At 28.5% G+C, this 23168-nt stretch overlaps 1 protein-coding gene across 4 annotated transcripts in view; it reads left to right on the forward strand.

Annotated features, from left to right (window-relative positions):
• The window catches only part of LOC142321948 (histone-lysine N-methyltransferase, H3 lysine-79 specific-like), a 190223-nt gene that overhangs the window by 116382 nt on the left and 50673 nt on the right, over nt 1–23168 (forward strand). For all 4 annotated transcript variants that reach the window (XM_075360491.1, XM_075360492.1, XM_075360494.1 and 1 more), the window contains exons 7-10: nt 4501–4768; nt 16939–17045; nt 19265–19306; nt 21282–21648. In XM_075360491.1, the coding sequence (XP_075216606.1) occupies nt 4501–4768; nt 16939–17045; nt 19265–19306; nt 21282–21648 (784 nt within the window). The remainder of the gene's footprint in view (nt 1–4500; nt 4769–16938; nt 17046–19264; nt 19307–21281; nt 21649–23168) is intronic.

Raw genomic sequence — 23168 nt, forward strand, 5'->3', positions numbered from 1 at the left:
AACTGTACAGAAATATACTTCACTTACACTCATACATATCATCCTCATTCATCCTCTGAATACCTGACGGTGATTCCCAGAGGCTAAACAGGAAAAAAAGGATGTCTCGATTTAAATGGACCACCTCGTATATTTACTCGTGTAATTAAATGTGTATAATGTTTATTTTATGTAATTCTCAATTGTATATATATTCATTTAGTTAATGAGGATTGGTTAAAATTATTGACTTTGATATTTTTTATTTTTCATTTGAATTTTTTTTAGTTAATTTGTTGGACAAACGAGCTACCGAGTTATAATTAAATTTAAAACTTATAAGGTAATTTCTCAAAATAAAATTGTCTTCTGAGCACCAAATCTGCTGAACCATGATTATGATTAAATTTTAACATGTCTTGAAGCTAGTGAAATCAGTAAAATAAAGTTTAAGATCTACATATGTAGGCCTATATCTTGTTTTCATTGCTATCTTCTTTTTTTTATTTACATTCAGTTAAAAATTATTAGTCTGTTGTTATTGTCCCTCTTTTCCAACATAAATTTTCATTGTTTGAAATCATTGAACCATCAGAATAATCAATTTAAGATTTACTTGTTTAAGTAAGTCATGTGTAAAATGTTATTAGTTTCAGTTAATATGTATTAATATTACGCTTAACCTTATAACTTGTAAGTTTGAATGTATTTTCTTTTGCTTCTTTTAGTTGTCAGCAGCCTATGTGTTGATTATAATGACAAATTAAAAAGACCAGGATTCTGTTGGTACTGCTGGTTTTAATCAGGGATATGATCTGTTCGGCATACAAGAAATACTGTACCCGTTTGGGAACTGAGTCAAGATATTCATTACCTCTACTAGAATTGGGAAAAATGTGTAATCTATTTTCCAACCCGAAATATATTCGTAAAATATTTTCGGAAACCTGTACTGATTTTTAGACATTTCTTGGTATTCTTGAGCATTGGACCAGGATTCAGGAATTATAGTCCTTTATTAATTATTAGTTAATTATTAACTGAAATTAAATGTGTTTTTTGTTTTCAAATAATAATTACTTAGAAGACATTAAATTCTTGTGAACAAATGACATTTTTTTATAATATTATCTGATTACTCATAAATCACATCATATAACATAACAAGATTTATATCACTGCTAAACAAACAGTTTTAGAGTACAAAACAAAATGTTTAACCCTTTTGTTATTGTGTTATCAAGTCGTACATTATTAGTCTTTGGTTCATGATTTGCCTTCAAATTCTTGACTCTAAATGCCTACCTGTCATTACATTGTTAGGTTAACCTTTTAAATATACTGCAATAATGATTTTTATTAAAACATAATCTGAAGATATATTTTTTTTCTTAAAAATACAGTCGATCATAGATTCTGGTTGTTAATGTGACTGCATATGTTAAATTAGATTAGATTGCCGAAGTAGAGGCATTACTTGATAAAGTATGGCAGCTGTTGGTGTTTTTATGCAATCCTCAGTGCCTTGATTAGCCCACAAGCTTTGTAGCGGGACTGATGGGTTACTAGTAGGCCAGAATGGCATTTAAATTAAAGCCACTTAGATATTACAATCACTAAAATTGTTAATTTATTATTGCTTATTTTTTTTTTTTTTTTTTTAAATATGAAAATATGATGTGTATGCCATTTTGTTATTTAAAATATTTCTTTATAAAATTCAAAATGTGGTTGGTAACTATTTTGCCCTGTTTTACCACATAGCTTTATTTTTCCTGTTTTTGCTGGCTGTTTGAGTTTGAATTTGAATTGATTTGAAGGATTATGAGTTTCAGTACTAGTTTATTTTAGGGATAGTTTTGGGTCTTTGCATTATTATGGCCTCTTTGCAGTTGCCAAAAAAAAATTAGTAATAAAGTTTTAATTCAAAATCAATGGAAAGTAAATCTTTATTAGGTAAAATTATGCTTCAATAAATAAAATCAAGAAAAGTTTTTTATCAATTGTTGTAAGGGTAGTCAATCCAGTGATTATGGAGAGAATCAGAGAATTGATGCACAGCGAAAGGGTTAATCACATAAGTATATCACAAATGTAGGAAAACATACACCACTACTAATAATCAGATTTTTTAAAACAAGCATTTTTCTCGTTCATTTTAAAACTGTAATTGTTTCTTATTTATTTATTTATCATTAACATTTATTCAAATTATTGTACATAATTACATTATTTACCACAGTATATTATATACGTATACTCAATTCACTTTAAGAGCTATCCTGTTGTAAACAAACTATGTGGCCTGTAATAGACTGTTGTAAAAGCATTATATTATGCTTGCAAATTGTAAGTTTTGATGTTTCATGTTTGATTTATGATTTTGATTATGTTTGATATCTTCAATTTGGCGCTTACTGAATCAGTTATTTACAAATGAATTACATTGCAGCTCTATATAAAGTTATATAACTGTTGACAAAAACACGATAGACAATAACGTAAGGACTAACAAATTGAGTCACGGTTCATTACCAACACAATTACACACACTGTAGTAAAATCTTACTACTACAAACAACAGCTAGGATAGCTCCTACGTTGAACACAGTATATTATTAGTTATTTGAGTGCTCGAAGGGGTGTAATATAAAAACTGAAACCAGCTTGTGTTTTCATTTTTTGCTGCTCTTACTGATGCATATTTACAATATTTTCGTACTACTACGTACTACATATTGCTAAATTATTTTTATTAAAATGTGGGAAGGGATATATGTTGGGGGTTGTATATGTACAGAGGAAAAAATGTATTGCTTATTATGTACACGGGTAAGTCAGTTATTATCTGCAATTTAGTTATATTTTTGTTTATGTTGGTAGTACTGTCTGGTTGCGTAGGTGACGCATGCACGGTGTAATTGTTGTTATATCTGTGTAGGTTTGATGCTGCTAGGTTAGTTCCATTATTGCTGCCCTACCGTTAACCATGGCTGCTTCGCTTTCTGTTTGCACCAAAGAAGAGCAATGTTCAGTGATCTGTTTTTTGTGGTCGGAAGGTGTATCAAGGGCCGAAATTCATCAAAGATGAATTCGGTACAGTACGGGAACAATGTGTTGCCACAATGGAGTGTCTATGAATGGATTGAGAAATTAAAAAATAGTTGCACAAGTGTTACGCACAATGGAGCTGAACGACCGTTTACCACCACAAATGAGGAAAACATTGACCATGCACGTGACATGGGTTTCTTAGACAGACGAGTAACTATTAATGAAGTGGCACATCATATGCAGATTAGCCACAGTTCTGCCTACAAAATCATCCACAACAGACTTGGGTTTCATAAAGTCCGAGCAAGATGGGTCCCAAAACAACTCACACAGTTGCATAAACAAACGCGCTTGGACATCTGCCAAAAACATTTGGATTGCTATGGTAACAAACAAGACATTTTTTTAGACAGAATCATCACTGGTGACAAAACAGATCCATCATTACGAGCCGGAGAGTAAACGGCAAGAGTATGGAATTCGCCTTGCAAAAAAAAGTTCCGCAGGAAAAACTGATGCTTATAATTTTTTGGAACTAACAAGACTCAGTACTAGAACATTATGAGGAAAGGGGCACAACAATAAGTGAGATGCTTACTACCAAGCTGAAGCCTGCAATTCGAAGCAAACGCCGAGGACTGCTGTCAAAAGGTGTTGTGTTGTTGCACGACAATGCCTGTCCACATACTGCTGAAACGCTCTAGAAACTCAATTTTAAAGTACTGGCTCATCCTCCATATATTCCTGATCTTGCCCCTAAGGACTACCAGTTGTTTGGTCCACTTAAACACGCCTTAAGGGGCTGTCGATTTATCTTGGACGAAATGGTGAAAGAAGTGGTGCATTCCTGGCTCGCAGCTCAACCGAAAACCTTCTTTTATGAGGGCATCAGGAAGCTTGTACAACGTGGACCAAGTGTGTTGAAATGCAAGGGAACTATGTTGAAAAATGATGTACATGTAAGTTTCCTATTTGTATTGCAATAAAATTTGTAACCACATTGCAGATAATAATTGACTTACCCTCGTATTTTTTAAACTCTGCCTGTTGTACTTACAGAATTGTAATTATTTTTCTATGGATTCATCCCCTTTATAAACCATTACTTTATAAGTATTGTTCCTGGGTTTTTTCGTGTACCTCTTTGAGCCTTGTTTTACTCATATTGTGTATTTTATTCTGTACAATAAAGTGAAGAATTTAATCTCTGATTTGTTATATTTATCTGTGTTTAGTTGTTAACCTTTTAAACTACGTTTTAAATGGAATTTACTATTACATTGTACTTTTGAAGTATGTTCATTATAATTTTTATAAGGGATCACTAGAAGTCATGCTTAAATAGATAATTATTTTCTTTTTCATTAAGGAACTAATTTTTAATCTATGACTTTATCTGATTTAATAATTTTGTGATAAGTGATGTATTTTTGTGTAAAAAAATTTATTTGCTCTTTTTCTTTTTAGGATATGAACTTAAATTTCCGTAAGTGGATGGGGTGGTATGGTAAACATTACGGAGATTATCGTTTAATTAAAGGAGATTTTTTAACTGATGAACATAGAGAAAAAATTGTGGGTGCAACTATTGTATTCGTCAACAATTTTGCTTTTGGTCCTACTGTGGATCATATGCTAAAAGAGAGATTTGCAGATCTTAAGGACGGTGCAAGAATTGTGTCTTCCAAATCATTCTGTCCTCTCAACTTTCGAATTACTGATAGAAATCTAAGTGGTAAGATTATAATTATATTTTTATTATTAAACTGTAATTAGATAACTTTTTCAATCAAATATTGTTGGTGTGTTTGCGGCTATTTTTTTTTGATTTGTTTGGTGTATACAAACATGTGCACACACACTCACCAAAAATCTTAAATAAACATTCAATAACACATTACTCAGTTGCTAATTGTATCATGAGTTGAATAAGAACAGTTTAAATAATGTTAAAATTATTTTAGATATTAGGCATATTATCTAATAATAATTTAAATCTAATTTTGATAATATTTATTTAAATAAATAAAGTTCATGAGATTAATGTGAAATACTTTAAAATCAAAAAATCTATAATTGTAAGTAAAGATTATTTTTTATTTTATAGTAACATTAAAACTTTTGAAAATTTTAGAAAAATTTAATAATAAAAGGTATGACTTTTGTCAATTATTTAAAACATTTTAATTGTCTTGTTGTATTATACTTTATATAAAATATATATGCTGAACAAGCTAATGTGCAAGAACTAAAACTTATGCTACAAAACCTTGTAACTAACATTAAAAGACCAGCTACATTTTTTTATTTGCTAATATATCCAGTAGTTTATTAAAAACTGAATGAATGAGTTGTTAAAGCCAATTTGAAAATAAAGGGCAACTGAATCACCACCCGGCTTTTACCACAGTTCTTGCGAATCCTAATCTACAAAAATATGAAGACCATCCACGTGATTCTGCACCTATGGGTGTATGTACCCAGCGATTACTGCAGCTTTAAATGTTGACATAACTTTTATTTTTCCAATCTATCCCTGTTCATATACTCTGTGAAGAATCAACCTTATAAATTTTAGTTTTGATCATACCATATACAAGAAACAATCCGTACCACCTATCATCTTTTAGCAAAGTTTTCACTACATTCTCTCCAAAATAAACCCAAATGTAGTATTATACACAAATGGATCAAAAGAGAATGATACCGTTGGATGTGCACTTATTCTTAATGACAGAATCTTTTGTTTGGTCTGCCTAATATTACAGGTACATTTAGTGCGAAACTGTACACTATCAGTAAGGCATTGAATATTGTTAACCCAAAATACTGTGATATCTTTATTTTTAGTGACTTGTATAGTGCGCTCCAAGCTTTAGAAGATTTTTACTTTAGACATCCATTGGTCAGTGAAATCTACAATGCAATCGCTGAGTTGAACCACTGCAACACACAAGTGAGTTGCTGTTACAAGTAAGATGCATGTAATCAACCTCTATTCACCACTTGTGTTGCTACTTCTGACTTTATTAATTGTATGAAACAGTCTGAGCAAAGTGGCAAGGTGACTGGACGGCTACCATTGATAACAAACTCCGACACATTAAAGATTCTGTGTTGCCATGGGACTCATCATGCAGAAAAATTTGTTGTGAGGAAGTAGTTTTCTGTTGATTGCGTTTAGGACATACCAGAGTCCCACTCGAGTACCTGATGTTAGCAAGAAACGCACCACTATGCGCACGATGCAACTGCCACATGACTGTGCGCTATACTTCTGGGTTGAATATGTTATGCGGTGTTGCATCGTAAATTAAAATTTCATAGAAACATTTGTCAAACTCTGTGCAATAATAAGGAACTTTTGGACCGGGTATTGCTAATTTTACGAAGTGTTAATATTTTGCACAAAATTTAAAGTTGGGTATATGTTTTTTATTCTAGTGCTGAAGAATTATTTTAACGTGTTTGTTTTTCTTTTTATTCAGTTGTTATAATTTTTATATTTTTTTTTATTCTATACTGAAAAGGGACCTTTTACACCTCTCTTGAATTTCGTTAAATTTGTTGATGTTTATTTAAGTTTTATAATTTTTTTTACTTTGTTTCTTTTTAAGCAGATTTTACTTAAGTTCCCACTGTGATATTGTTATACATTTTTTAGTAATATTTTATTTGTATTATTAGTTGTAAGTTTTAGCTTTTTAATATTTCAGTTTTTAACCTAGGCTTAGTTTTCTATGTTAATTTTTTAGCCTTCCCGTTATGGGAAGTTAATTTTTTAATCTTCCAAGTTGGGAGTCCTTACACCCCTCTTGGATTTTATTAAATTCTTTTTATTTTTAGTTAAATTTTATGTTTTTATTTTTATGCTTATTTTTAATTGTAGTTTTACGGCTATTAGTTGTAAGTTTTTCTTTGATTTTTTAGTTTTTAAGCTAGTTCTATTTTTTTCCTGTTTATTTTCTTCTAAAAAATTTTTATTCCGGCAATGATAACACCAAAGTGTATCTCCCCCACAAAAAACACACAAAAAAAATTGAAAATAAACTCGGCGAGAAAAAAATCGAATAAGATGATCCCAGTTACATTCAGGTTTTGTGAACAATCTAATTAAGATATATACTTGGGTTCAGCTTTAACTTGTTAATAGATTTACGTTATATATTAATTTCTGGATCCTTAATAAAATTGTATGCACTATATTTTAGGAACAGAGAACTTATTTTGTTTTTAAATTGGATTAATAAGAAAGCAGACAGTATAAACTTGTGGTGTATAATTTTTAAACTTTGCATTGTGTTTCGTTTTATTAAATAAGGAATGCAATTAAAAAGAGTACTACGTCATTAATATTAGTAATTTTTTTGCAACTGTTGTGACCAATATCAAAGTATTAGAGTTAAAAACATCCAATGCTTGACAATCCATAAATAACCTTATGAAAACGGGCTAAGAAAAAGAGTTGACATACTATTTTTATTCTATTTTATCTTCAATTGAAGGTTTTACTATTGGCTGAATGACTGGAAAAGCTACGTGAATAGCAAGCTAACAAAACTATCTTCAGTGCAGTCTGATATTGATGCATTAATTTATCTTTTCTGTTAAATCAGCTGTTAAAAATTTGATAATTTTTTATGTATTTATGTTGGCAGAGATTCCATTTTTCAAAAAACCAAGATATAAGCATGAACTGTCAAATTTCTCAAGAAAATTTTAGAAATTATACTTATGAATTAAAATAGCAATTTTTACTTGTAATTTAAAATAATAATCTTGTTTTAAACCAACAGAATTTGACAGTAAATATTATGGAAAAAGTATAATTGCAATGGAATTCTCATTAAAAGCTGTATGTTTTAAATCAGACGTTTACATGTCATATTAGATATTTACATTAATTTTCTCTTAAAGGAGAAAATATACATATGCATTTGTAAGTGTGTATTTATAAAGTAAATACACACTACAAGTTTGACTTGAATTTTTTTTTTTTTTACTTTGACTTGAATTTTCAACATTTTCTCTAGAACTCTGGGCATAAACTTTCCTGTTAGAAAATTAAATAAATAACTTTTTTTACTGCTCATTCATTTTGTTGTGAAGATTCTTGTGTTATTAAATGTTGGTTGGTGCATTCATTTGTTACAAAGAATTTTGCCAATCAATTTAGTTAAGATTTTTTAACTGTTTACATTGGTAGAGGTCTATCTTGTTGTTTAACTCTGTAAACTTAAAAAAAATTCTCATTTCTCCTGCATCATTTTTAATATGTTACCAGTTGTAAGACTGACTCCATATCACTACATGTGAATAGCTTGATTAAAAATTTTTTCTGCTTAAGCAGTGTAGTTTAAAAAATTCATGTGCGATTTAAAGATTAAAATATAACAAAAAATAAAGAATTGGCTTATTGAAGTTATTGGGGTATGGAAATTATGCTAAATAAACATTTCCATTTAATATTAAACTGCACAATATAAATCAGGCACTTTTTGCCCGATTGAAATTTGTGTTTGCTAGTAAGTATGCATGTAGGCTTTTTCAGGAGAGCAACAAAACATATACTTGTATATATGAGTGTTGTCTGAAAAGTTTTGAGCTTCAACATGAAGATGGCAGCACCCGTCAACAAAAGTTAGGGAATGTATTCACACATGCGTTGAAAGATACTCACTAAAATTTCAGCCATTTTGGATGCTCAGTTGTTTGATAATCGTTTGAGTAAGTCATTGTGAGTGTTTTTGTGAAAATGGAAAAAATTGAATATCGTGCCTTGATTAAATACTTGGATTTGAAAGGCAATACATCTAAGCAAATTAAGACTGAGTTGGACGCTGTTTACGGGGACTCTGTCCCATCATTTGCCACCGTAAAAAGATGGGCAGCTGAATTTAAACATGATCATATACCAGCTTGGTTGATGATGAGTGTTCAGGACAGCCAAACAGTGCAACCACCAATATCATTGAAAAGTTTACCAAATGGTCCTGGACGACTTGACGAATTAAGGTTAGAGAGATTGCAGAGGGTATGGGCATATTAGAAGAACTTGTTTGTCATATATCAACTGAAGAATTGGATATATGTAAGCTATCCTTGCATGGGGTGCTGTGTTTGCTCACTTTGGACCAAAAATGCATTTGAATGAATATTTCCAAGGCCCTGCTGGAGCAGTTTAAGCAAAATGAGTCAGATTTTTTGCATCGATTCATAACTGTAGATAAAATGTGGATCCACCATTACACTCCTGAGGTGAAACAATAGTCAAAACAATGGACTGGATGGACAAAGGGTGAATCTGCTCTGAAAAAGCTGAAGACTGTTCCATCGGCGAGGAAGGTAATGGCAACTTTTTGGGATAGTAAAGGAATTTTGTTTTTTGATTATCTTAAAAAAGGTAAAACAATAACAGGACAGTATTACGCATCATTACTTGACAAACTGAAGGCAGAGTTTGCAAAAAACTACCACATTTGAAGAAGAAGAAAGTGCTTTTCCATTAGGACAATATACTTGTTCTCATTTTGATGATCGCCATGGCTAAAATTCACAAATTGCACTTTGAATTGGTTGACCATTCACTGTATTCACTAGATCTGGCTCCAAGCGACTTTTTCTTGTTTCCTAACCTTAAAGTTTTGCTTGGAGAAAGAGATTTTCATCGGATGAGGAGTTTATTGCATACGTAAACACCGATTTTGCGGAGAAAGACACCAGCTACTATTTGGAAGGCTTAAAGAGGTTAGAGCATCGCTGGAAGAAATGTGTCAACTTGAAAGGAGACTTTGTTGAAAAATAAAACTATATTTGACAGAAAAAATACGTTTTTATATGTTAGGCTCAAAACTTTTCAGACAACCCTTGTAAATAAATAAGTTATTAATAGTAGTTTTACTGTTTACTTGGAAAAATTAACATAAAAATTGAAAATTTAGTTGAAAATTGGGTGAACGTTTTATGCTGTACAGTTGCATGTCCTTGGTAAATGCTTACAATTATTTTAAACTTTACAACTGCAAGTTAAGTATTGCAGGGGTGATGGTGGATTTTTTGAGTAATAGTGTGAAGAGATGTTTGAAATTATTAATTTGGTTAAGTATTATAGATTATTTATAATATAATTTGTAATGGGTTTGTTACAGTATGTATGTAATTAATTTTGTATATTGTATTACTTTTTTCTATATTCTTTGAAACATTTTGCCAGTATTATTGTGATATTCATGTAATAAATCAGTTTCTGTTTTATATATGAATTAAAATTTAACTTGTTGACGTTGTGATTTATCATATATTCAGATCCTCTGAACTGGGGTTTTCTGTTAAATTTTTTTTACAATAAGGTTATTTTATGAATTTTTCCCTTTTCATTATATATAAATAGGTAAGTAAATGCACATAAAACACAAATACAAATCAACTTTTACTACTTTATTTGTAATAAACTATTTAATTTTTTTTGGCAGACTAGAATTTTGTTGAATTGCAGTTGGTAATAGCTACTAAGCAAACATTGCTTATTACCACTACAATTCTTGAAACTGTGAAGATGTTACCTTAAATAGTTTACTAACTAATTTATTGTACCTATAATTTAACAGTACAGAGAATAATATAAATCTGTAAGCTGTATTTTGTTCTTTGGCTTTTAAATTGTTTGTGATCCATTTCATTACACTTTGTCACTTAGGCAGCTTCAAAGAAAGTAGTCTAGAGGAGCATATCAGGAGATCTTGCACTGTTATAAATTGTCAAATCTTAATCATCTTGTTAAATCTTCACAACTATGTTGTTTCCATTGCCATATGGCTTTACATGCAATCTTGTTGAAACAGGATGTTTTTCTGTGTTCATCTTCTGTCTTTGAAGAGTTGGCAAAAAATTATTTTATTTCATTTAACATTCACTGATTATGCAGTGACATTTTTCTTCTGAAAAATGTTTACTGAAAGTTTGAAGATATAGAATACATCATAACATACTATAATTTTTTCAAAATTTAAGGTGTTTTGTGCATTTCCTAATGATTAGCTGAAGCCTAGTCACAGTAATTTTGTTTCTCTATGTATTCACCTAGATGAAAATAGGTCTTGTGAGTTACAAATAGGTTTTGATATAATTTGAGAGTTTCATTCACTTTTTTTCAATGATCAGGTTATTAAACTTCACTTGTAAAGTTTTATCTCTTATGCTAATTTTAATAATCACCTGTAAGGTAAATTGAATGGTAATGAAAATCATCGCAAAATTTTTCTTAAACTTTTTTGGGCAGACACTAAGTCTGTGCTTGGCTTGGCACACACCTGATCTGTGCAGGCATTGTATTGATAAAGTCTGTTTGCAGTACGTAGACTAAACATTTGTATTAGTAAACCAAGAAGTGTTATTCTTATTTGAAAGTTTATTTTATCTTCAAAATTCTTTTAAAAATTAATTCTTTTCAAAACACAAATCAATTAAGACTATGTGTTTTAATAACTGTATTAGTCATGATTGGATTGTAGTGATTATAAAAATGCTTTGTCTATTCTTATGTTCAGTAAACTGTGAGGCTTGAATTTTAATATACCATTTTTTTTCTGTTCATTTAATTAATTTTTCATAGTTCCTGCTTGGCTGTATTAATTGCTAAATATATATTCTTTAAATTAAATTTTTATTTAATAGCTTTTATAGGGTTTGTGTAGAATTTTCTTTTTAGTGATATCTAATCACAAAAAGATAAGTCATTTCTGTTATTGCCAGTTAAGATTGTAAGACTCAATTAATTTTTAAGAAACTAAATTATAAAACTAGTTACACGCTAATCACCCTCTAGTTCCTTCACAGCAATGATTATTCCAGGTTCATAGGCTATACTGATGAAAATGAATTACTAACTAAGGAAAATATCATTCATTTGGAAGAATCAGATATAAGTACTAGTGATAAATGGGAGATGTAAAAAGGCTAATTTATTTGATGAAAAAATTAGAATTAGTGATGATTAAATATTTACATTATGTTTAGTGTGGAAACAATTTGGTAGAGATTTACAAATGAAATTTGTATTATTTATTTCTATAAAAAATCTTCTTTATTGTCTTGTTTTTACTTAATTCACTTAATGTTGCATTAATTTTTATGAAAAATAAAATTCATGAATTCTGCACAGCATTGTTTCCAATCATGTACCCAAACTCATTACTGCTAAAAAGTGTTGTACGGTCCGTAGGTAATGTTTATATTATTTTCATTACTCTTGAAGAAATGAATATTTTAAAGCGGAATTGTTTCAGTTTCCTTAAATTCTTAAAACATTTAAGTAATTAATTTAGAACAGTACATACAGTATAATCATATTATTGTTGAAATTTATATTTGTTCTGTACCAAGTTAGCTAGATGTTCCTTCATTCCCAAAGGATTCATTAATTCAGATTACTCTTGATTCAGTTTAGTTGGATAAACTGTTGAAATGCGTTATTGTTGGTTTGTTCTAGATTTTTTTCAAAACTTTTTTGACTATTTAATTAATTATCTTCTCATTGTTTTTAATTTTATTTATTTTGTTGTATATTTTAAAATATAGTTTGGTTTATTTAATAAAATCTTAATTGTTTTTGATTCTCATTTTGAAAGTAATTAGCGGCTCTTGTTTTTATTTTTATGTAATTGTTTTTGGTACTGAGTAGTGCTTTTTCTTGAATATCTGTTTCCTTATGTATTACTTAGCTAGAGCAAAGATTCATATGATATTCTATAATTAGATTTTTTAAACATTCAGTTTGATAATTATCTAAAAATTTATTTGGTCTTTTATATTTTCTGCACTGTTTTATTTACACTAATTTTTTATTTATTTATTTTATTTAAAAAAATATATTTTGATTATAAATGTTTATTTATGTGATTTTTAAAAATATTTTTTGTTTCATTTCATTGCTCACTTATGGTCTTATGTCCTTAATCAGCACGATTGTTTGATTGTGGTCATTTCAGTAATAAATGTCAGTCTTAAGTGTACAGTAGTCATAGTGTGTCATTAACTTGTGCAATTATTTTAATATAGAAAAAAAAATTTCTGAATAAGATAAAAATAATTTGTACCCATGAAACAGTTTTTGAGCATTTTCTGGTGTAAAATTTATTTTAATAATAATTTAGTATAGCTCTTTTTTGTATCATGATATAATTAATAAAATTGAAGTAATAATTTTTGGAAATTATAAAAAATTGCTGCTGTTAGTTTAATTATGTTTTTTCATGTAAGATTTTTGTAGCTAGTTTTGCATTTTTAAAAAAAAATAACTAGTTATTCTTTACTATTCTCTTCATTTTATATGTATGTAGTTTTTTGTCAAAAAGATGATTATCTCAATTAAAAATTATAATAATTACATCACATTTATATTTGGTGTTTTATTCATCATTAATTGAATGTCAGATTGTTAATGTTTTTATGTAAAGTTTTAATTCAGATTGTTTCTTTTCAAGTCTTAAGAATGACTGATGCTAGATTTTTTTTGTTTGCTTTTAAAGGTAATAATTTACTTGGTGTAAAGGTGATAACTTAGGTAATGAGTTTTTTCAAATGACTTTTAGTGTCTTTATAATAATGTTTAAAGAAAGAAGTACTAAAATTGCATTATATAAACCTTTAATTTGTTATATTATGATTGTTGAATTCTTGTTTGGCATGATTAGGCCATCACTAGAATTGACATTTATAATTCATAATTTATGTTACACGTTATGTTTGTATTAAAGTGGATATTAGCATAAAAAAATATTTCAAAATTTTTAATTACCATATTTTTGAAGAATTTTGTTACATTTAAAACTTGTTTGAGTTTGAAATTTTATAGTTCATTATGCAAGTTACTTTTTTCTTCAAGTGCAAATACATTCTGTTGTTAAAAATAATTAAATATTTACAAATTGATTAGTTATAAATTATATAATTGTTTAGATAAAAATAATCTCTGTGATGATTTAGAAACTATTGAAAAAAAAAAGTAGTTTGTAATTTCAGTTTGTTCCATGAGCATTAAATCTTTAACATTTTTTCTTTATCATTTAAAAGAAATTATTCATGTGATAAGAATTAAACTGTGCATTACAGTATCTTGCATTACAAGATACTGTAATGCAAGGAAACTTCAAGATAAGGGAATTTTTTTAAAATCATTCTCTGAATTCCATTTTGGTGAAATGATTTATATGAGTTAGATATAGTAAATTTCCTTCAATTATTTCAATCTTTGCTCTAGTTAGCATTCAAATTTTAAGTAAAAAAGATTCTTAATTCTTTGTTACATAATTTGTTGTTAGTATGACCTTTGTATGTCCTGTTGCAGGTCTGTTTGATTGATGATGTTGCATCACTTGTTACTTATTCTTGCATCGTAACTTTGTTTTGCATAACGGTTTTTGTTATGCATAATTGGGTAGTACCAGATTTTCCTAAACAACTTGTGATTAATTAATATCTGTACATCTTTGAAAAAAATTAATCTTTTTTTATCACTCAGTTGTTTAGAGAAAGTTTGGAAATTGCATTAATAATTTTTTTAAGAATGCCATTATCAAAATGCACAGTTAAGCTGCTCTCATTTGAGGAAGAATCTCTGATCTATAAAATTTTTATTAATTTCATTTCTACATTCATAAAGATGTTAATATTATTCTTTTTTAAATATTTTTTATGTATTCATTATGAATGATGTAAAGTACTCAGCTGTAGAATTTCTTGTGGATGTCCTTTGTGAAATATATATCTGCAGGGAGTATATTGCAGAAAAAAGAGTTATTTTTATGGAGTGCCTGTCTCTTTTATTAAGCATCAGGTTTTTTCTGGCCTCCATTGCATTAAGTGATAGTGCTCAGCCTTTCATCCGGAGGATCCCGGAGTCAAATCTCAGTCAGGCAAGGCATGGCATTTTCCTCTGAAGCAATACATAACAGTCGTAACAGAGGTTAAAAAAAAACATCAGGTTTTACTGAATTAATATATATTTTATTTCTTTTGTACACCTGCAGTCATTATTAATCTTTTCTTGTACGAACTTATCTAATTATAAAAAATCTAAAACTTTTTTTATTTTGTAAATTTTGACTTTTTTGCATATAGCAAAAAATTGACATCTGCATTTAGAATTTCTTTCTGAATGCTTCTTAATATTAATTTCTTATTTAGTGAAATGCTGCCATCTGTGCATTTTGACTTAAAATTTATTTTACTTTAATTTTCTATCATTATTATTTTCTTTTAAGGTACTTATGTACAGTTAAGTATATAACATTAAAAACAAGAGAAAATGTTACTATTAAATTATTTCCATAAAGAATTCCATTGATTAATTAAAATTTAAAGTATCCATATTGATGTTCATATTTGTTGATATAAGAGATTAATAAATCTGTTTCAATTACATTAATAATATTAGCCTCATTGTACAAAATAATATGTAAATATATTTTTTAAGCGTTATGTTATTATTATAGAGCTTTGTTTGTATGTATATGTATATATAAAATTTAATTTGCTAACATACCCTTCATACCCCAACTTGATGAATTGTAAATAAGTTTGGTTTTGTAGGTAAGAAAACATATTATCTACTATTTAGTACTATTCATTTTTTACTTTTTTAATTAATTTGTCATTTATCCAGTGCCATTTACACCAAATTCATGATTTAGGTAAATGGTTATAGATTTATTGAAAAAAAAAATATATAGTGCTACTTTTTTGGACTTAGTGACACAAATAAATACACTATCAGTAGTTACATTACTTGTAATTGAATAAAAATGTTTTTTTAAATAACTTCATTTAACAGAATAAATAATATATTGAATTTTTTCAATATGCTTGTACATATTAAAGTTTAGAAAAAAAAATTATGACTCATCCAATATTTTACCTGGTTTTGTTTTTTCCAGATTGTTTGAGATTAAAAAAAATAATAAAATGTTTAATATTATAAGACAATATTTTTTACATATATTTCAAAATAAATTCTAGTCTCTTTGGTTATGAAAGTTTACCATTGTTGAATTAATTTTCAAAGTGGGGATAGCAGTATGAGGCTTAAATCTTAATTTGTTAAGTCGAATCAATTTTTGTGTATTAAAATGCTAGTGAAATATGATTTTTGTTTTGCAGTATGAAATTTGTTTATTTATTTATTTTTTTTTTCTAGTATGCAAGTTCAAATTTTTTCTTCACATCTCTTGTAACACTATCTGAAATATTTAAAAAAATAATAATCTACTTATTTACTGCTGTTAGAATGTAGTAATTGTGATATTAAATATTGATTTTTACCTGTGAATTAATAGTAAATTTTTTTTATTTCCTATTTTTATTTATTTTTGTATTGCACTGCAAATCAAACTTTTTTGCAATCATATATTCACTGTATTTCATTTGTTATTAAAATTTTGTAATTTACTTATATATTTAGTTCATATTATAAAAGTTATTTCATTACTGAAATAAAGAAATAGTTTTAATGTTCGGCAGTATTCACTGCTACTGATTCAAATGTGCAAATAATGTTATTTTCTATTATTAACTTTCCTCAAGTAAGCTAAAAAAAATTTCAATTAAACTACTCAGAGTGGATGTGGAGCATTACATTTAAAATAACAAAATGTTATTTTTTGTTCATATTCACTTTATTACTAGTAAAAAAAAAACACTACAACTGATTGTAATAAAGAATCTGTACATTTTAAATTTTTATTAACATGGGAGTTGGAAGGAAAGAATTTAATAAAATGTTATTATTTTTAGTGGAATAGATTGCTTAGGACTTTTTTCATTTGAATCATGCATTTATTCCTTTCTTTATTATTGTTGAATTTGTTTATCGTATTCATTTTTAATAAAAAGAAATAACTTTTGTTTCAGATATTGGGACTATTATGCATGTATCAGAAATGTCTCCATTAAGAGGATCTGTGTCTTGGACTGGGAAACCAGTTTCTTATTATCTTCATGTTATTGATAGAACTAAGGTAAACAATATTCTATTATAAAATATAGTCTAACTTGAAATTCTTACAGCGCAACACTTTTTCTAATGGTCTATCAGCCAACTTCTCAGATTTCATAAGATTGTTTATATCTGATAACAATATCTAATATCTGTTAAAAAAAAAATTAGTCTAATTTTAGAGGAATTTTTATGTTGATTTGTGATGGTTGATGTGAGTGATCTGGCTCCTAGTGACTATCACTTGTTTCCTAACCTAAAAAAATCTGATGTCAACACCACATGACTTCCTTGTACGTCTGTCTATTAAATTACATATACACATTTTTGCTGCACTTCATTTAACCTTATTTCATTTGAAAATAATAATTGGATCCTCCAATTCTTTAATAAAAGTGGACAGTTGCACAATTGCTAAAATTTTAGTTTTTATTAACATAAAATATTTATTATACAATTATTAATTAAACAATCGTATCTGAAATATTAGGTTAGAGTAAAGTCCCTTGATTACTCTTTAAATTGTTTACCGAATAATCCAATAATAAAAACTGATTATTATACACCCTAAGGTCAAAATTAATATTTTTAACCAGTATACCAGAGTTCACTAAACAGAGTAGTTTAATTTATTAACTTTTATTTATATAACACACTTAGAAATCTTGTGCATATTACGCAGTGAAAAAAAATTTCAGTAATCACTTTAAATTGATTACTGTTCAAAAATATATGTTATTTTTCTATCAAATAATTAAATAAAATGATTTTTTTAAAAATAAATATACAATTTTTATAAGAATTTGCTAAGGAAATCCAAAAATAATATTCTAAATTATAATTTTCAATTAAATTTAAATAATCAGATGTTTCACTAAATTTATTTATATGTAATAAATTTACATATGTTATGTATTACATAACATATGTAATGCCTATTAAATAAATTACATTTACACATTTTTAAAAGTATATGAAATTTTGTTTCACTAATAATTTAAAAAAAATTTTTTTTATCATTGAATTAATACTTATTGTAAAAGTTTTTTTACAGTCACGGATTAATAATTATTAAATGGATATATTTAAATTAAAAAAAGAAAGTTAAAAAAAATAATAAATTAAAAAAAAAAAACAAAAGGAGATGAAGTCTGATTTGAACCAATGTGTCTTCCCTTTTAATTTTGATTGCAACCAAAAAGGGAGGGGTGCACAACTAGATGTTACAGCAGTGCTAAATTCAAAATTTCAACATCCTACGGCTAATCGTTTTTGAATTATACACGGTTCACATACTTACGTACAAATGTCACGCCGAAACTAGTCAAAATGGATTCAGGGATGGTCAAAGTGGATATTTCTGTTGAAATATGAAAACTGAAATGTTTTGCGATCATAATACTTTCCTTACTTCATACAAGGAAGTAAAAAAGAAAAGAAGTAAAAAAAAAGAAAGAAGGAGATTAAATCTGAAGACCGAAATTTTTCGCCATCACAATATTTCCTTTATTTCGTACAAAGAAGTAAAGTTGTCTTGGAGAGGAGAGATTTTCAATCAGTAATGAAGTTATTGCCATCATAAATAGTTAATTTTAAGGAGTTTGATAAATCAACATACCAAACTACCATAAGTACTCTTCTGGAACGCTGGGGTAAGCTTATAGATGTTAATGGTGACAGTGTAGTAAAACAAATCAAAATGTACCCAGAAAAATATTGTCTTATCCAGACCTGGAACTTTTCACCACCACCCTTGTACATCTACATGCTCTTGATGCTCATTAAATCACTGGTTTAGCTGTACAAGGTAATCAAGGATACTGTGTTATTTTTTCTTCATAGGAGAAATACATACATATATTTAATGGATTAGTACCATATTTATTATCGTAATAGAAAAAAGGAAAGACTAGAGATATTAAGTGAAACAGGTTAAAGTTGTTTTTTTTTTTTTTATTGATTAGAAATACAGAATTGTCTCATAATAAGAATTGGGTCAAAATAATGTAAGTACAACGAAAAATACAATAATTTGCTTGATTCATTTTAAGTTATCTTAATTAAAAATCTTTCTGAATTTTGACTGAATGGCAGATTTTTAGATGACTGAAGTTTAGATTTTTCTGAGTTAGCAGCGTACAGTAGTGCATCAGATGTTAAATTGTTGATGTTGAAGGTTAATTTTTTATTGCACAATATTGCTTTTCAGAATTATAATCTATGATTCTTTTTTTTTTGCAGTTGGAAAGGTACTTCCAGAAGTTGAAAAATCCTAGATCAAGGGTAAGATTTTATTTTAATTTGTGCATGCATGTGAACACACACACACACACACACATACACACACATACACACACATACACACACACACACACACACACACACACACACACACACACACACACACACACACACACACACACATATATATATATATATATATATATATATATATATATATATATTCATATTAAATTTTGTATGTGTGTGTATATGCATGTGTGTGCACGAGCACATACACAAGCACATACACAAACCTTTATTCAACATTGTATTGTGATCCAGAGTTCAAATTTTAGTTTTTTCCCAATTGAGTATTATCAAAAAATAATTATTGATCTAGGAATTTCTCAGTTAAGGAAGTGTATCATGCATTGTTCAAAGGAGAAAATTGTGTATTACTTTACTGCTTTTGCACTTCTGATCCCAGCCTTTCTTTTGGCCGTGACATTGTGAATAATTAAATGAGTTACAAGAGACACATCGTTGTCAGTCAGTTACTTTTTTTGAGAGAATAATGGTATTCATTAGACAGCCAGTCACTGCGGTGAACAAAGTGAAGGTTTCACTCCTAGGTCTGAATGAATATCACCTGAATTTTTGTGTTAGCAAGTTGGTCTGTAAAAATATATTTGAGTTAATGAAGATGGCAATAGGAAATCATTTGTCCATTTTGCATCCAGAAGCTTAGTCAGTGATTGTTTTTATTTTTGAGTAAGGCTATACTGTGTGTGGGATTACCTTATTTTTATAGGCAAAATAAAAATGTTGAAATGGAATATTACCTTATTCAATTTCAGGTTACTTGATTTTGATGCTACGTATGAAATCTGAAATTCCTGCGTTTCTTTTCCCTCCCCACATCACAGCCATAAAAACATATCTTTCCATTATTTTTCTCTTATCTTAACTTTTAGAAGTTATGAAAATAATATAGCCCTAATAAAATATTTGTGCATTATATGCCTTCACTCTACATTAAGTATGTATGAATTAGTACTAGTCTGCAAAATTTAATTATCTGTCAAATGAATTTATTAACTAAATAAGGACGTAAATAATTTAATAAAATAAATATTTAATAAAAATGCATATACCTCATTGATTAACTAACAATCAAGTTACATCATGAATTTATAGGTATTATTCTATAGTGAACAACTTTGAGCTTTTATAAGTAAGCTATACACTTCGCAAAGAGTTTAACCTCCTTTATTTTTACCATATGTATTTATGAAATGCATATATTATATATTCTTTTTTAAAGGTTGTACTTTACATATGCAAGTTTTTATAGCATATATGTTTATATATTTACATTGGTTGTGAAATTAATTGCAATTTATATTTACATGGATATTATACTGTTTATTGATTTACGTTTTTGTTATTATTATTACTACTACTATTGATATGCATTTAAATAATTAATCAGTATTAAAGCTTAAAGGGGCTTAATAAAAAGCTTAAGGTGTGATTTTAAGATTTTTTTTTAACTTTCATATTTACAGTGGTTAATACTTGTTAAATATTTACAGTGGTAATAAGCTTAATTAAAAATTGTTTAAAACATGTAAAAGATTTAAAAAACATTTAAGACATTCACTACACCTTTATATTATTAATTGTTATGTATATTTACCACTGGATGAACGGTGTGCGCTATGAAATAACTATTGAGAAAATAATGATATTAATATCTCCAAAATAATTTTATTGAATTCTATGCAAATTCTAATTTTATAATGATTCATTTCAACAATTTATTAATACTGATATGTATACCTGTTTCAAAACAGGCATACCTGTGACAAAAACTAACATAATAATTATATAATATATTTTTATTGTAAATTAAAATATGTTTATTATTTTTCACATAGATATATTAATAAAATAACTTTGAGGTAGAAAGAATTTTATAATAAAACAAAGACATCCCTGTTTCTAATTTAACAATTTTTTTTGATGATTTCAGAATGCTGTAGCAGCTGCAGCAGCGAATGGTGTAAATGTCGATTGTTCAGACACATCGCGGGATTCCACATCAGTACGGGAAAGAAGAGATCGTTCTTCTCGTCGAGAAGCTGCGAGGAATAATAGCAACAACAATAATAACAACAACAACAACTGCAATAGCAATAGCAGTTGTAATAATAATAGCAATAGTACTAGTACTAGCAATAGTAATAGTAATAGTGCTACTAACATGGATACATCTGAGGAAGAACCTGAAACTACTGATTCAAGTGAATTTCCTCCACATGTGACAACTCGTCGTGCTTGGTCAGAATATTGTTCTAATAAAGGTCGATCTTCACAGAGTGAAGAAGAGAATAGTAATAGTGAGTTCACTTTTATAACTTATGTAAATAGTTTATTTGAAATATGTTTTATTATCATAATTTACAAAAGCACTGACTTGCTTAGCTCTGTATACGAGGCTGTTCAGAAAATAACCAAACTCCTTTTTTAAACTTTATTATCAATTTTATAGATTACTGGTTCTTGTTCTCTTCAAAGTACTCTTCTTTCCTTTTCATACACTTTTCCCAATGGTGTTTTCAGTTTACGAAGCAATCCTGGATAGCTTCATTTGAAATGGCCTTTAAGGTCCGTGATAAATTTGCTTTAATGCCATCAATAGTCTCGAAACAGAGTTCTTTCATCACTGATTGTAATTTTTTTTTTTTTTGAAAATAAGAAAAAGTCGCTTAAAGCCAGGTCTGGCGAGTAGGGAGCTGAAGGAGTACAGTCATCTGATTTTTGGCACAAAACTGACGTATTGACAAAGCTGAGTATGTGGGTGCATTGTCGTGGTAAAGGAACCATGAGTTGGCTAGTCACAACTGTGGCCTCTTTTTGCGGATTTTTTTCATGTAACCGTAAAATGCCTTAAATAGTACACATGGTTCATTGTTTCACCTTGAGGCAAGAATTCAGAATGCACAATTCCATTAAAATTGAAAAAACAGAGAGCATCACTTTGATATTAGATCAAGATTGACTGCTTTCTTGGAGCATGGAAATCCTTTGCCAATCCATTGTGATTGAACTTTTGTCTCAATGTCATAGCCGTAAACCCAGCTTTTGTCTCCTGTTATGATCTTTTGCTTGAACGTCTCATCATTATTGATTTGTTCAAGAATTTTCCGACAAATGTCCACTCTTATGTTCTTTCTGCTGTTAGACATCAAACGAGGAACAAACTTTGCTGCAACTGTATGCATGTTTAATTGTTCAGTCAAAATGTTATGGCATGATCCAATTGGGATGCTAACCTCTTCTGCAAGTTCTCCGACAGCTATCGGAGATTTGCATGCACCAAATCATTGATTTTCTGAACGATGATAAGGGTCAGCTTCAGTTGACTAAAGACCACATTTAAATTCGGAAAACCATTTGTAACATTATGTATGACCCGAAACATCATCTCTGTATGCTTGTTTCAAAGTTGAAATGTTTCTGTGAAAGTTTTCCCCAGTTTCATGCAAAATTTTATGTTATATTGTTGCTCCCGAAATCACTACTATCACTTAAATACATAGTACTCAAATAACAATATCGCTAAAACTAAACAAGATATTAACAATCCAAGAATATGTAGTTAGAGGAGGTTATTTGGCACAATGCTTCCAACTGCACATCACTAAGTATCTTCATTGGTGCATAATTAAAAATGTTCAGTTGTTTACTGAACAGATCTCATACTTTTTATACAGAAATGATTCTTTTACATAATGTTGAATGATCCTAATTCAGAGTTGTGAAGATTTTCCTAGTGTTATATTTTATTTATTAGCTTTTTAGTTTTGATCTTCTAAATTCTGTCTAGTGTAAATTAACTAAATATACTATTAGACAT

This window comes from Lycorma delicatula, chromosome 3, assembly GCF_047948215.1.
Source record: "Lycorma delicatula isolate Av1 chromosome 3, ASM4794821v1, whole genome shotgun sequence".
Classification (NCBI taxonomy): Eukaryota; Metazoa; Arthropoda; class Insecta; order Hemiptera; family Fulgoridae; genus Lycorma; species Lycorma delicatula.